The sequence below is a fragment of the Tubulanus polymorphus genome, chromosome 5, assembly GCF_964204645.1.
Source record: "Tubulanus polymorphus chromosome 5, tnTubPoly1.2, whole genome shotgun sequence".
In the NCBI taxonomy this organism is placed as follows: Eukaryota; Metazoa; Nemertea; class Palaeonemertea; order Tubulaniformes; family Tubulanidae; genus Tubulanus; species Tubulanus polymorphus.
In genome coordinates, this window is record NC_134029.1 from 11,700,249 (window position 1) to 11,717,384 (window position 17,136).

Consider the following 17,136-nt stretch of genomic DNA (forward strand, 5'->3'; position numbering starts at 1 on the left):
AACTCGGCTTACCATTCAAACTCAGTTCCATCATGACCAAACCATTTGTGTGGCTTAGTTAATTCTGTCAATTTTATATGACATGATTAACAGCTGAAAAAACTGTTTAACAGTTTTATCAGCTGTTAATCAACAGTTAGCTAAGACCAAATCAATACAATAGAGACTTATCCTTAAAGAAGCCCTATTGATTTAGACAATCTCCATTCAATTGAGATGATAGACTGACATTTACTGTCAACCAAACAAAAATGAATACATTGATGTATCTAATGGTGTTAAAAAGTTTCATCACTATTTTCACCATGACTCATACCAATGTAAGCTTAATATTCTTGAATACTGTTATCAAAAACTGAACCTTTCCTTTTTCAGGATGACAATCCGTGCACTGAAAGCTACTTTATACCCATCTATGACTACATTTGCAAGACAAGTTGAGTTATTGGATCCAAGCATGGGTAGTCAGTGGTTCCAGAAATCTACAGCCACTATGCCCAATGAGAGTGCAGTTAGCTTTTCAAATCGTCCGCTTAGTAAGACTACACTGAGTAAACGTCGTCAAAGTATGACGATGGCAGTTATGAGACATATCAGTCGCAGTATGCCATCATTCAACCTACAACAGCGAGACATTCATTCCAGTACTCACCACCACCATCATAATCCCACCTTTTTTCAAGCGAGTTTCATATCACCGTCATCGTCAATCGATAATTCTCCACATAAAACCACAATGAACTCATCTCGTCATTGGAAAGGTCATCGCCGCTACCCTAGCATGCCACCAGATATTACCAGCCTTTCATCTCACGTAAAACCAGGCGAAGATTTAAAAAACGACAATGTGATTCATTTAAAGTGTAATGATGAGCATAATAAAGGGGAGATGCTTCATACAGAATCACTTCCTCCTCACAAATTATCTCACAAACCATCTGACATTAGTTCAGATAAAGCAAATGATGATATTGCTGTAGTCGACTTACATGATGATTATCAATGTGTCACAGAATTGAGTTTGGTTTGTGCTGATTTGGCTTGTGTGTCCTCTTCCGATTTGCCCAGCATGGATATATCTCAAACTTACCACAGATCGAATGATGGCGATTCAATGAGCAAGACTGAATTTGAATTGCATCAAATTAGAAGTAAGCTTAGGGAAGATAGCGTTGCTGGAAGTGAAATTGATTCTAGATATGCAACTCCTGATAACCTGATAGAATCTCACCGATCGAGCCGCAATAATCTCATTGATATGTCATATTATAATCAATATGATGATAACCGTCCTACTGACATTGACATTTAAGAGATAATGTTTAAAATTTCCGTCCATATGAATACTGATAATAATTATGTCTTTTATAAGTCTTTTAAATGTTTTTTCTACAAATAACAAATATTTTTGTTTTACACAATTTTTCCTTTTTGAATACTAAGGGCCTCATGTAGGTCAAAAGTTTATTTATTTTACCATTTAACTAATGCTGTGGTTCCATTTTGGTTACAATGACGTTTTCATAGCCGCAATTTCAACTGTCCACTGGTTAGGCTATTGTTTTGTAAGATTGGAGTAAGCATGACAGCAGTGAAACCCACTTAGTCAGGATCGCTTGAATCTGGATTTTGATCTTGTCTAGATATGGTTCACAAACACAATTTCATGTGAGATATTGATTTGGATTTCTCATGAACCAGATGAATATCTGTGATCCTAACAGGTCCAGATTAAGCAAGCGGGTTTGATTGATTCCAAGCCAACTCTGAATTCAACCATTAGATCATGTTTTTCTTCTCAATGGTTTTGTTTGCCTTTAAAAATTTACTTTCATATTAGAGACTCTGCTTAACAAATCTATTAAAAATTCAGAAATCATTGATTAATAGGTTTACTTAACCAAACGGTTAATTTTTCAAATGTTAAGGATTATCTAAGAGCAATCTGCATGTCAAAAGGCTAAAGAAATACCTTGTTTCTCCGAATCGGTCAGGTTGGGAAAAAATCATGCTGAAAATTTGTTATAATGTAATCCTGGCAAGAGGGGTCCCTTCAAAAAGCAGGTATGAATTTTATATAAAACTTAAATTAAGTTCAGTCTGTCCGTAGACAGAATCAAGTTATCACCATTGGTGAAACACTATATCCGTGTTGTGACGATAAATTAACGAGAACCCCACAACGATAATGAAAGACGAAGTTCGAAAATATATTAAGTGTGTACCGGTAACTGTTTCTATGTTAATTTTGCTTTAGTTTGTATCACAGTTGATTACTTAAATTAGTCTCTTTGTTCTGGATTGTATATAAATGTATATTTCATAGTTTCTGTTGTAACTCTGCATTCCTGAAGATGACTATTAGAATATAGGCAAAACATCGAATAAACTACTGACTAGAAAATATTTTTGGACTTCTTCTTTCAATATCATTGTGGGATTCTCGTTATTTTATGGAATCCAGTTATTAGCTCTCGAGGAACGAGAGAGCTAATATGACGATGCCTGGAAATCGGTTGTGTATGTTGCCTGTTGTGCGAAGCACACACGTGTATGCATGCGCGCTGAACAAATAGTTGCATAATTTTAAGGCTAATATACATTTTGGTAGTTATGACTCCGGAGTGATCATGATGTATTGTGAATAAATGAATTGTCATGATTAAACTATTTTTCGATTAGTGAGTTGTTTATGAATTCATGTCTGTGCGGATGAATATAACAACAATGTAGTCAGCCGTCAGCATTGCGCTTTTTTGCTGTGTGGACGATACCGCACGTGTCGCTGGTAAGTGGTCGTTTTTAAGAGGCATGGAAACAGCAAAATCGTGTCCAGAGAAATAACATTGTGAATACTATATTGAGTCCTTATACTGATTAATAGAGCTAAATACCATAATCGCCAGGCGGACAGAAATTAAGTCCTCGTGGAAAAAAATAAAAACTAATATAAGCTTTGTTCAGTATAAATCAATCTTTGAGAGGAACAATTATCAATTTGAAGCATACGCTACTTCCTGTCTTACTTAAAAAATCAAAATTGTACTCTGTTAATAAAACAGGAGCTCGAGAGCACTGGACCTCTAGTTTTGGGAAGTTTTGAAGACGCTTCAATGAAGTATTGATCTTTGGTCTATACATGTATCTACCCTAGATACATCTTCTGCCCCGAAACTGGCCGTCATGTGACCTTTTTTGTACCCAAATAGGTAATTTTTACCCTGAATTCCAAGACCCGTGGCTTCCGAATGGTTTGCCATTTTCCCTTGAAATTCTTGATTTGAGAATTAAGGGCTCTTTCTTAAACATATCTGACAGATTCTTTGATCAGTAGAGCGTGCCGCAATTAGCAGCCATCTTAATGTCATCAGTCCTCATTTGTAGAAAATATCAACAGGTTTTGACTTATAGTCGTGATTTTTTTATGAATACTATCTCCCACATGGAATTGGGCCTTTGAATCCTTATAGAATGGTCATGAGAGTAACTTTCTGTTAGCTCTTGGTGGCAAAAATTGTAACCAATGGATAAACACAACTGATATTTTATCATTAAGAGGAGAATAGGTGTTGCAATTGATATGGCAAGTTTAGTTGGGCATCACTTGGAAATCCCTCTGGACTGACTTTCCCGGTGAAATCATTATTAAGAACTGTTCTACCATAAATGAAGAAATCCCACACTTCGAATTGAATTATAGGATAGAATTCATTATTTTGAAACCACAACGTTTCGGCTGTTGACTAACAGCCATCAGCAGGTGGAAATGGGCCTGATGATGCCTCATTTCCACCTGATGATCTTCATTTATCTACAGTAGTATACACGGATTATAGTGTTTATTCGACAACTAACTGTTCTACCATGTACTTGTGACTCTTGAAGCCCATTACAATGTATGTCATCGAAGTTGAGTATGCTTACTACACAGTTTACCATGATTTCATCTTTATCAGCTGTACGTTATATGTTATTGCAAATCCAAGAACAAATCAAGTTTTGTGCTCGAAACAAGAATATACCCAGTTGATCCTACTGGTCCCATATGGTCATTTAATGAATATTAGATTGATGAGTTAAATATTGAATTATATACAATTTGCCAATTTATATTGGTACCTTTTTAGCCCACCTGGGACTTAAGTCCCAGCGGACTATTGCGTTCACTTGTCGTCCGTAGGCGGAATCCAGTTATTTTGGAAGTTATGAAGACGCTTCAAGGTAATGTCTTGATATTTGGTTTATGCATGTATCTACCCTAGACACATCTTCAGCCCAAAAACCGGCCCTGTCAGAATCAAGATGGCCGACTGGCAGCCATTTTTTTACACGTTTTTGAACTTTTTGAGGGAAATTTTGAAGACGCCTTGTTCAATTATCTTGATCTTTTGTATATATTTGCACCTCCCCAGGGCCCATCAGCATAGAAAAATTGGGTCAATCTGACTCAAGATGGAGTCCTATGACCTTTAAAGTGCCCAAAAACGTCAATTTTGGCCTGAATTTTGAGTCCTGTAGCTTCCTACTGGTTTGCCATTTCTCATTGCAATTGCTGATGGGTATTCTTTGGAAAGGGATGTTTTATACCTGAGACAGGTATTTTTGATCAGCCAATTATGGCGCAATTGGCGGCCATCTTGGTGTCTGTCAATACCTTTTCTCCAGAAAGAAGTGACTAGCAGTACGACTCGGTGTTGACATTAAAGTAGTTTATTCTCAAAAGTGACTCCCTCTACCCTTTACATATCAATATATATAGTGAAATATCACATGATGTGTACTGAGCATGACGTACAGATGTAATGCAGTTTAATACAGTTTAATACAGTTGAACACAGTTGAATACACGTTTAACTGCAGAACAAGTTACTGCTCTAGTGAGCAGTATTCTATTGTAAATATAAATGTATGTATAACCATTCCAATATACTCCTGCCCGGCGTAAGCGTGATTAAAGTACACATATAAATTTGAAAGAGTTATCAATATATACACGATTTTAAACTACTATCCCATATTCATTAATACAAAATTTGAAAGTACACATTGTTCATTAATACAAAATTTGAAAGTACACATTATTCATTAATACAAATTGTCGGATTGCTCCGCCGCCGCGATGGCCGTGATCTTCTCCTCTGCTGCAACGGCAGCAGCTCTTTTCGGTCGCACATTCGCTTCTCCCGCTGTTTTTGTAGCCGAATATTTCGATACGGATGCAAAATCGGTTGACGCATAAACTTCGAGAGGGTACAGTTTCGGCAACGCTCTATTCGTGTGACCTCTCGCGGTTTTTAACGAAACATTGCGTACTTTTCCGTCCTTTCCACGATGTAATTCCGTAATTACGCCAAGTCGCCATTTCAATCGTGGCCCATCATCGTGAATTTGAACGACCGAACCTTTTTTCACTAATTCCGTATCAACTCCCTTACATTTCTGGTATTCGCACAAATTTAACAAGTATTCACCTTTCCAGCGTCTCTTATATTCACTGAGGAGCAAGGAAATATATTTCATCCCACGTGTTAACAATTCGCGAGTGACACAAAAGTTCGGATAATTCAACTCGTAATCTCGCACACTAGGTTGAGGTAACCCGGTTATCCGGTGACCGAACATTAACATGGATGGCGTCAAAGCTTCTAAATCTGAAACATCTGAAGTTAGATAGGTCAACGGCCTATCATTTAAATGAGATTCAACTTCAATTAAAAAAGTATTTAACTCATCATCGGTAAAGAGCTCTACCGAGTACTTTTTTTGTTATATTTTTCACCAACCCAATCAATCGTTCGTAAAACCCCCCTTGCCAGGGGGCCCTCTTAGCTATGAATTGCCATTTCACCCTGTTCACGGATAGATTAGTCCGATACTTCAACCGAGTAAATAATTTCATCTAGAATTTTATTCGCCGATGTAAACGTTGTTGCGTTATCAGAAACACAAGTCCTCGGCAAACCTCTACGACCTGCAAACCTACGTAACGCTAACAAAAAACAATCAGGAGTTAAATCCCGAACTAGCTCTAAATGCACCGCTCTACTGACCGCACATGTAAATAAACAAACGTGGCATTTAGAGGTTTCGCCACCAGATCCCTTAATCACAAGTGGACCTAAATAATCAATACCAGTATGGTGAAAGACTGGAACCTCTGAAACTCTGATACCAGGTAGTGAAGGAGGTAACGGTAAGAAAAAGGGTCTACCTTGCACACGTTTGCACTTACAGCATGATTTTAGTAGGTCCTTTACTCTTTGACGGATACTCGGTATCCAATATTTACATCGAATATCGGCAACAGTAGCATTAACGCCTTGATGCATTATTCTGAAATGTGATCGACGAATCACCAAATTGACATACTGGTGATATTTTGGAAGCAGTATTGGTCGTTTAGCCAAATCGTCCAAATCTGCATTCTCTAACCGACCATTCGAATGAATCAAGCCATCATTACCAATAAACAACTGTAAATCGTTTATCAACCTGTCAACAACCGGAGCTCTAAATGACTTGTCACCCGACAATCGCGCAAACACCAGAGGATATTCTGATCTTTGAATACACAATAACCACACTTTCTCAGAATTGTTTAGATCATCAGCCGAAATACTGTCAAAGTTTCTATCAGAAACTTTTACCTTACAATTATTTATGAAACGAAGTACTAAGGTAGTCATTCTGAACAACTTAGTTAATGACGAGAAACCATCTGCATCTACTACTTTCGAAATGCCGACAGGTTCACTTTTTTCAATTGAAACATATTGTACACATGTAGATGTATTTATGTGTATAATCGGAATTTGATTTATTCGATCTGCGATGTCAATTGGACCGCACAACCACTGCCCGTTAGAAAATAGGCATTGTGCAGATACGCCTCTAGTCAATAAATCAGCTGGATTTCTATCACCATTACAAAATTTCCACTTATCAAAGTCACAAATAGATTTTATAGCACGAATTCTATTGGCAACAAATTCTGGTAATTTTTTATCACTTCTCAGCCAACTCAACACTCTGAAAATCCGAATAATATTGCGTTTCGATTACAGGATACGATTGTTTTAATTCATCACAAATATATTGCCCTAATTTAGCGCCTAACATCGCGGCCATGAGTTCTAAGCGTGGAATTGTGACCTGCTTCAACGGGGCTACCCGGCCACGACTCAATATGAATTGAATCTTACCCCCTTGATCAAGATAAGCCACAGCGCCATAAGCCGGCTGACCGGCATCGACAAAAACATGTAATTTTACCGGTAAATTGGTATCGAATCCATACCATCTTGGTACGTGCATATTTCTGATCGCATAATTCAGATCTGAAACTATTCTTTGCCACTGCAGACCAAATTTCTGTGGTACTGCTGTATCCCAATCATATGATTCTCTCCACAATGTTTGAGTTAATATTTTCCCTAATAGAAATTGGTAATATAAGACCTAACGGATCATAAATCTTGGCTAAATTTTGAACAATAGTCCGTTTCGTAGTACCAGAGAATTCGTCTAATATAACCTTTTCTTTGAAGGTGATAATATCTTGCTCAATACTCCAATTCAATCCTAAGACATTCACATGATTTGAATATTCCAATACTTTCTCAGATTCTGCCAATGAACGTACCTCTTCACTGTTTGAAGACCAGGACCTTAAATTCATTCCTGCTAGAGAAAAGATCTCTCTCGAAGACTTAAAATAATCTAAGCTATTCTCCTCGGAATTGCATGATGTCAGTATGTTATCTACGTAAATGTTTCGTAGAATATCGGAACTCGTTCGACAATTTTCAGTTACTACCTGATTCCGTAAATGATGTAAAATTGTGCAATTCAAAATAAATGGAGAACAGGTAGCACCAAATAATACTCGTTTGAAACGATAAATTACTAGTTCAGAATCTGGATTTCCTGGCTCTCTAAACCAAACGAATCTAGTTACATCCCTATCTTCAGGGTCGATGCCTATTTGGAGAAAGGCTTTTTCGATGTCCGCACAAAGACCAATCTCGTTCAATCTAAATCTCAATAAGATACCTGTGAGATCGTTCTGTAGAGCTGGACCAGGTTCTAAACTATCGTTCAAACTAGGTGATCCAAAACTACAATCAAAAACAATTCGAATTGGAGTTGTATTCGATTGTCTGTACACAGGATGATGTGCCAAATAATGTACTCGTCTCGATGATGGATGTAATCATCCACCGGAACAATCTCAATATAATCTCGTTTCAATTGCTCATCGATAATCTCCGAATAGATTTTAAGAATTTCCGGAGTTTTTGAAAGTTTCTTCAAAGTTGATTTAGTTCTATTTACACAGCACAATAATTAGCTGTTAACGTATCATGTTCAGTTTTCCAAGGTAATTTCACATTGTATCGACCGTCATTGTCTTTCCATATAAAATCACAAATGTACTTATCAACAAAACTCTCATCCGATAATTTTTAAATCCCAATTTCGTCACAATTCAAAGAAAATTCAGGGTATGACAAAACACTCATTATCGAAATTTTATCATTGGAAGTACCAGTCGGACCCGACACCAAATATCCAACACATGATTTTATAGCTACAGGACCTTGTTTTGATCTGATTATCTCAGAACTAACAAAATCGTAATAATGATCGCTTCCAATCAAAAGTTGAACTTCAAATTTGCACTCTCGAGTGAATTGGATTAGCCAAATTTAAATCTTTGAATTCAGGAATCTCTAGAAAACCACCCATGTCTAATGGACGTGTAATCATCGGAACCACCAAAACAGATACTTCGATTAAATACGAATTCTCACACTCGATGCATATTTTTACGACATCCAAAGTTCTAACTTTCGAATTCTGTGATCCAAATGCACCTAAATCTAGTGTTTCAGTCCTACTGGATTTCAAACCTAACTGACTCGCCATTTTGGCCGTCATAAATGATCGCTGCGAGCCATCATCGAACAATGTATTACAGGACACAATAGAACCACTATACGGGTTCTCGATATTAACAACTGCAGTCTTCAACAGAACATTTCCGAAAGAATTACACAAACTAATATTCTGAGATGCCGTTTGTGTCTCAATGTGATCATCACTTTGTATTAAAGACTCTGTTTCAAAAATTGGAACCGATGAAGACTGCGTTGTCACAGAATTGGTCATATTGCTTTTGATTCTATTTTGCTCATTGCCTATACCACGGTTTTGACCTTCCTCAACGGAAAAATTGACACCTCTAGAATTCGGAACAGAATAAGGTCGTGTTTTCCGCGTTTGAAAACAAATACTGGTGTGATGTCGCTTTTTACACATACGACACGAATATTTAGACTTGCAGTTTCCGGCATGATGCTTATCTCCTAAACAATTAAAACACAAAGATTTGTTTCTCAGAATTTCCATCCTCTTTTTAACATCATTAACTACAGTGCACTCGTTGGATGCATGCAAACCTTCGCAAAAAACACACTTCTTTTTAGAATTCTGAGCTCCGGTCGATAAGAATAATTGACTTACGGTGCTTGTAGGTTCAGTAATAGTACAATTACTCACATCTTTGACATCAAGAGATACAGTGGACTCAATAATTTCTAATTCGAATCTAAAACAATCAAGAAGAGATGTTATTGACCATTCACAATTTTTGTTTGTGCGACACATATTTCGATAGATTTCATACGGAAGCTTTCTTATAATTATTGGTACCAACATTGCGCCGTGATTATCATGAGACGTTCCAAGTGCATTCAACTGACGCATGTGATAATTACATTCGTCGTAAAATTTACGCAGGGATGATCGTTCGTTGTTCGGTGGACTTAAATCAACAAGCGCGGAAAGGTAAGCCTGTGATATCTTGTGATTCTGTCCAAATCGCGTTTTCAACAAACTAACAGCCGCTGAATAATTGTCATTCGTCAATGGCAAACCGTCAATGCACGATCTTGCATCGCCGATTAACAAACACTTCAAATAGCTAAATTTTTCGATTTCCGAAAACTGTGAGTTGAGATGAACTGACGTTTCGAATAAACCCCAGAACGTTGGCCACTCTTTCAAATTTCCGTTATATTTCGGAAGTTGTAACTTTGGTAGTAAAGCTGTTTTAATTTCAGTTGATCTCACTGGTGACTGTTTCTCTAGCGAAGACACTTTCCCGATTTCACGGTTAAATTTGAAAATACTGCCATTCAAATTGTTCAAATAATCTTCAGCTTCCAAAATAAATTGTTCTATTTCATTATCAGACTGGATCTCGTCTAATAAATGGGCATCAATCATCTCTAACTGGCTGAATTTGCGTTTGAGATTGTTAAAATTAATACTAGCCTTTAGTAAGTCGTGTTCTCTGATAGCTGTATCACATGCAGAGGTAAGAGCGTTCGCGACTCTTCTGTTTGCTGAACGTCCTGCTCTCGAAAGTTTTACACCAACTCCTGATTTTTCGGTAGCTGAATTCTCCGCCATTGTTCTCTAATTCTCTGGCTTCTTCTAAGAAGTTTGGTTCATCTCTTTCTCGGCTCGAGGGACCATTATGTCAATACCTTTTCTCCAGAAAGAAGTGACTAGCAGTACGACTCGGTGTTGACATTAAAGTAGTTTATTCTCAAAAGTGACTCCCTCTACCCTTTACATATCAATATATATAGTGAAATATCACATGATGTGTACTGAGCATGACGTACAGATGTAATGCAGTTTAATACAGTTGAACACAGTTGAATACACGTTACTGCAGAACAAGTTACTGCTCTAGTGAGCAGTAATCTATAGTTGATATAAATGTACGTATAACCATTCCAATAGTGTCATCAGTACTCATTCGTAGGTGGGAAAATGTTTTTCGACATTATATTGATACCTAAGCATATTTTGTTACAACAATGAATTAGAAAGTTGTTGCTTATAACGTGTTCTATGATTGTGGTGAGTTTCAAGTTCATTGGTTTTTGTATATGGCCACCAGGGGGCGTTGAATAATACAATATCTTAGTATTTCTATATTATATTTGTACAAACACATATTTTGTTATTACCATGACAAGTTGTAGCTCATGACATCGTCTATGATTGTGGTGAGTTTTAAGGAAATTAGCTATTCCATATGGTCACCAGGGGGCGTTGAATAGTAGAATATACTAGTATTTCCTTATTATATTGGTACCGAGGCATATTTTGTTACCATGATCAATTGCAAAGTTGTAGTTCATGACATGTTGTTTGTTTGTGGTGAGTTACTCGGTTATTGGGTTTTGAATATGGTCACCAGGGGGCGTTGAATAGTAGAATAACTTAGTATTTCCATATTAATTTTGTAACGAGGCATATTTTGTTATCACAATCAATTACAAAATAGCTGCTGACATATTCTGTGATTGCGGTGAGTTTCAAGGTTATTGGTTTTTGTATATGGTCACCAGGGGCGTTGAATATTGAAATTGTTAGATTGTTGAGCATTTGAAACCACTCCCCAAGTGGGCATGGTGTCCCTGGACTCCTAGTTCATTGCAATCAATCAATTGCAAAATGGTAGCTCGTGACAAGTTTTATGATTGTGAAGGGTTTCCAGGTCATTGGTTGTTATATATGGCCACCAGGGGATGCTAAATAGCCGAATAAATTACTATCTTCATATTGTACTGGTACCCAGGCATATTCTGTAACCACAATGAATTGCCGAATTGTAGCTTGTGACACGTTCTATGATTGTGGTGATGTTTAAGGTCATTGCTTTCTTAATATCTTCACCAGGGGGCAATAAATATTGAAATTTTCAGTTTTTTGGCATTTCAAACCACTTCTCAAGGTGTCCATGGACCCCTAGTACTTTGTCATATTCCTTTTGAAAATAACTTGCTCACAAAATGCCATGTATCAATTCTGATGTTATTGTACTGTACACTTTCGATGTGCGATAAGTGTGTAATAAAAAAACTGTGTAAGTGATGAAAGGCAGACAAATATCAGCGCAGCCACATTTAATGCTTAATCATGCGCTCTAAAAGGTTTTAGAATTCATGGTTTACACAGCACAGTGAATTTGTAGCTATTTGTACATAGTACTCACCACAGCAAGGAACTGCAGATGCTGTGCAGCACGGTCCCGTGGGAAATAAACTTACAATAACATAAACTTTCGATATGTGAAATCTCCCTAATCGTTTCCAGAACCTCTAAGATAACTAAAGATCAAGCCGAAATTTACCGAACGTCTTGGTGTCACAAAATGCGGATCTGGACTCGGTAAAAGCCGGGTACCGCGCTTTACAGGTCCATCATCGATAAGTTAGCTTTTCGACTACAGTCACACCTATGGCAGTTCACTAAGTACGACAGAGCGAATTTGTTGCTGGAGATTGTAGAAAATGTTTCGGTTTACCTCTGTCAGCGATAGTGTATGCATTGAGCCAGTTATGAAAAAATCGTGGTACGTTTTTTTATGTGAGCATTTTTTTTCATTGGTTCTCGGCCTAAACGATGTATAATTGATGCGATTGAAGACATGCCAAACCTCCGTTGATGAACTGGTCGACTTCGTTTAAATTCTCCGAATAACCGGTTTTGGCGGAAAAATTCTTGGCTCATGCATATAAAATTTCAATGAGCTTGATTGGTAGGGTTTTGTCTCTACAAGTGAATGTGATTGGCTGTTTTTGGGATATACAGGACATTCTGGGAATTCTGGCGCTAATGACGTAATTATGGGAAGACCACAAAATGGTGAGTGTTTTATTGATCTAGGAACTGTACACATGCTTAGCATTATTCAAATGCTTAGCTTATGTATATATTTTACATCCGCCGCTGGTATTGTTTCATCTAATACCCGTAATTTGTTTGGATTGACCATAGACCATTGAAAACGCAGTCTCAAATGTTTTGTGACTTTCTCAAAATGTATCAAAAATTTAACTAATTTTTAGTTCATAAGTCCTCAAATATTCATAAATGAACAGTTAAAAATTGTTGAAACATGTCGACTCTGCCGTAAAATCAACCTATTAACAGTCCGGAATTTGGGATAATATTGGGCTTTAGAGAACATAATGCCCCCGAGGTCTTCACATTTACAGAAAAGATTACGTAAGTGATTCACGCGCAGCGCGCGATAGGCGCACAATAGAAATCTGAGCCGCGCGTTCTTTGAGTGTCACCAATTAAGAGGACCGCTATTGTGAAAATTGACTGCGGGAGGAATATTCCTCCCAATGTCAATCGATGGAAACTTGACCATGGGGTCCGATATTCAAAGAATTGACTTTGGGAGGAATATTCCTCCCAAGGTCAAACGAAGAGAATTTGACCTTCAGGTCTGATATTCAAATTATCGACTTCGGGAGGAATGTTCCTCCGAATGTCAAACGAAGGAAACTGGACCTGGTCTGTTATTCGAAATATAGACTTTGGGATGAATGTTCTTCCAAACGACTAAACGCTAAAACCTGAGCTTTAAGAATGATAGGTGTATATATTAATTATATTGGTGTAATAATTGTTTTAATAAGTAGTATACTATAGCGACGACACCAGACATATTTAGGCAATTTGAGTGATAATGTACACGGTATTTGAGGGTCTGCGACGAATGATTTATAGAAAGTTGAATAGCTGTAGTGCATTTTCTAATAATAAGGCTTATATAGTCTTCACATCGCAATCAGTTGTTAGAATGCATCTTCCTTTTTCTTTACTTGATCTTGAGTCTTTGACTAGTTAAATTTTTTCTTCATTGATTGACGCTGGGAGGTCTAGATCGAATTATACTGTTAATCAAATCAATTATTTTTCAACTGCAAATTCACACTTGATATTGATATTAACAATCAATATTACTTATTTCATTATATAGCGCACTGCTGCAAATTGTAATCAGTGTGCTTTGCATGAGTATAAAATCAACACAAGCTGAAAGAATCGAAATTTAAATACGTGGATGATAAAAATCAAGTTAAAAGGTGTAGGGACGGAGAGATCCGGCGAAAAAAAAACAGTAATGGGTGCAAAATGGACCCGTGCCTAATCGCCCGACCAAAAACGACGGACCAGACCTGAGTCAAATTAAGCGTGTTGATTTAAACTGGTTCTGGAAGTCAGTCACTTCGCTTGGTTTAAGTATGGACTCGTTTTAGATTCCATGGTTTAAGCATTGTTTAGTAACGAATGAATGGGTTTGAATTTGAATGTGAAATGAATTTGAACATGAAAATCTGCGCGCTCTTTGGTAAGCCATGCGTAAAATTTAAGTCGGACCTGATTCGAGCCAATTTAGCCCCGACAAATCGTCTCTATAGCCGCGATCACACGTGTATTTTTTTAGGCCAGGGCCAAATTTGGGCCGGACCAACTGTTCACACGGGTGCCAATGGGCCCGAGCCTGTTTGGCCCGGGCCAAATTTGGCCCGACCAAAAACGTCGGACCAGGCCCGAGCACCAGACAAATGACTGCGTTTGAATTGCAACTAGCACCGTAAATGATCCACTTCGCTTTGTTTGAGCATTGTTTAGTATGGAGTGAATGGTTTGCGTGTGAACGCACTCTCTAATTACCAAATTTGGCCCGAGCCTGATCGGTGCTAATTTGGCCCGGGCCAAATCGTCTCCGTGTGATCGCGGCTTATGTGGGTCATGATTGTTGAGAGAAATTTTTCCCTTTATGTTTGCAAATTAGCCATTGTCCTAGTTTTAACTTCTGATTTGTACCCTGTATAGGGTTTATATTTCTGTTTGTACTCTTTCATAGAAATACGACAGATATCAAATGGAATCTTTGATTTAAGACACTGTAAACCGGTACACACTAATATGTCCATCCATCCGACCTACGAGCGATCATCTCATTAATGTGATAATTGCTCGTAAATCCGACAGCTACGTTTTACAACTAGAAATATATTAGATCAGATTCCTAATAATAAAATCATTACTATTAAGAATATGTTATTGATTATGGATAAATTCAAAAAGAATTGACAAAATATATTGCTTTGAATGGCCTTTAGATATTGGATAGGGCGATTTTGAATTATTTTTGGGGAATTTTATCGAGAAGCTCAAACTCCCTAAGGCGATAAATTCTTTAAGGCAGATCTTTTCCGATTATGATCCCACCATATGAATTGCTCACGAAACTATTATGTATAAACACCTCACAATTAACGTAATGAATCAGTGACGTCCTGTTGCACAAGCTATATTACACCATGATAAAAAGCCTATTATAGTCGAGTTGGATTTCTCGATGTATAAATGCAGGGAGGGTTGGGAGCTTTATGTTCAATAACATTAGGTTCCAATGTTTGCTCTATGGATTTCAAAATAAAAGAAAAATCTACGTTTAAACGTGATATCTGTTTCATTACTCGTGATATATCGGGGAATCTCTGCAATAAAATTGGACGATTTCAAAAATATTACAAAATGAGCAAATTGCGATTCTTAGTGATTTTTGCTAACAGTATTGATTTTAGCGTATACGCGGATTTGTGTGATATGTAATAAGTAACGTAGCGAATAATCAAAGTATCTACTGTAGCTAGATATGACAATTAAAAATCCCCCAGAATATCTCCTTCAAAATACCTTCATCCGTTCAAAAAAGATCACCTGGTAAAGATTTCCTATGTAGAAATCTAAAAAATCTAAACCCTGGGTAAACATACCCTGGGTAAAAATCCCCCAAATATTCATACTTGGTGATTGTCAAGAACATGTCAAAGCACGATGTTTCTCGAATTTGCAATGAGACTGAAATATGTTTGAACTTTTAAATGAAATCTTTCGTTGCGATAAATTCTTACGGATAAAATAAATTGTAAGAATTAATAAGAGTAATAAACTTTTATTTGTAATATCTTAAGATTCGAACTGGAATATTTTTGAATTTCAGCTGTGCGATGTCATGAATTATTAGAAATAACGTACTTTTGATATTAAATATTTTAGATTCAAGCTAGTGTAATATATTTGAAATGCGCGATGAACCCCTTTACTAAGCTGTGCAATAACTACATGTATATGTACTAATTTAGTATCAATGAAACGTTAATTTGTAGTATGTTTTAATTTAAATAGCATAGCTTGTATGGGCATATTGATATCCTTACGGTGTTCGACAGTAAAATATGAATAAATTGGATATACGTATCAATAATACGAATTAATTGACCTTAAGATTTTATCTATTTATAATCCCTTCAAAGGGAGGGATTACCTAATTTGAAGAATTGGGGATTTTTACTCGCTTACTTAGATGTTTTAAATTATTGACTTAGTTATTTTATTAAGTTTAAGTTAATCACTAGTAAGTTTATTCATTGACCACTTGCATGATAGTTCTTGATATATTCATTATATGCAATGAAATGAAATGTAAGTTCATCACATTTCTGAACTCATTAATACCGATTTTAATTGTTTTAAGCCCCATGAAAAATATGTGATGTCATTATATTGAAAGCTTTATGTTTTATTAACATTGGCAGTAGTTCTCATAAATTTTCCTTGGCCTTTTTTCCGTGGCCATTTTTTCCTAGACAAATTACCTTGGCCATTTTTTCCTTGGCCATTCTTTCCTGGCCATTTTTCCTTGGCCATTTTTCCAACATTCTGGGGTTTTTTACAACTAACCCTTAGCAATGCACTGTAATGAACAATTTACTTTGTTTTGCTAAATTAACTACTTGTAATCAATTCACTATAGAACTGTGGTCGATCCTAACAAAATGTCCGGCGTGCTATTCTAAACTTCAGTGGACAAAAATCTCTTTCTAAAAATTATATTGCTAAGATATTCTTAGTCTTCATCCTTCAGCATGAACTCTAGGCCTGGATATATTTCGGATTCATTAAATGGTATCATGCGTGTGTAGAACGTTTGGGCAAAGGTATTATCCCCCTGGATCACGCGTAAAACAAACAGAAAACATATTTTCATACATAGGTCATCGCATTATAGAAATTGAACTGTTGACAAGTTGTATTAAATCTCTATAGATGAAACACTTTTAAGGAAAATGCATTATGTTTGTTGTTTCTATATAACTACTATCGACTTGCGCCTCGGGCTCAGTCAACTCGCCATCTTCATGATTGAAATATTTGATTAGGCAATCCTATCAAAAGTGGCGT

General features: G+C 36.8%; 2 protein-coding genes across 4 annotated transcripts in view; one reads left to right on the plus strand and one right to left on the minus strand.

Annotated features, from left to right (window-relative positions):
- Positions 1-2,637, plus strand: part of LOC141904983 (phospholipid-transporting ATPase VD-like) — a 117,188-nt gene extending 114,551 nt beyond the window's left edge. For all 3 annotated transcript variants that reach the window (XM_074793651.1, XM_074793652.1, XM_074793653.1), the window contains one exon: positions 376-2,637. In XM_074793651.1, coding sequence (XP_074649752.1) covers positions 376-1,312 — 937 coding nt within the window. In that variant the 3' untranslated portion in view covers positions 1,313-2,637. The remainder of the gene's footprint in view (positions 1-375) is intronic.
- Positions 2,638-5,085: 2,448 nt separating this feature from the next.
- Positions 5,086-10,476, minus strand: LOC141906238 (uncharacterized). The gene is made up of 10 exons (XM_074795480.1): positions 9,719-10,476; positions 9,462-9,610; positions 8,681-9,368; positions 8,192-8,326; positions 8,053-8,117; positions 7,513-7,581; positions 7,118-7,433; positions 6,233-7,029; positions 5,963-6,118; positions 5,086-5,660 (listed from the first exon to the last, which is right to left on the minus strand). The coding sequence occupies exons 1-10, from the start codon at positions 10,474-10,476 to the stop codon at positions 5,086-5,088; spliced, it is 3,708 nt and encodes a 1,235-aa protein (XP_074651581.1).
- Positions 10,477-17,136: the final 6,660 nt, after the last annotated feature.

Excerpts from the sequence above, each read along its gene's own strand:
- LOC141906238 (XM_074795480.1), bottom strand. The coding sequence starts at position 10,476 with ATGGCGGAGAATTCAGCTACCGAAAAATCAGGAGTTGGTGTAAAACTT. Across the intron at positions 9,611-9,718 it reads CATGATAATCACGGCGCAAT|ATTCGAATTAGAAATTATTG; the intron begins GTTGGTACCAAT and ends TGATTGTTTTAG. Across the intron at positions 7,030-7,117 it reads TTAGAACTCATGGCCGCGAT|AGTGTTGAGTTGGCTGAGAA; the intron begins GTTAGGCGCTAA and ends TCGGATTTTCAG.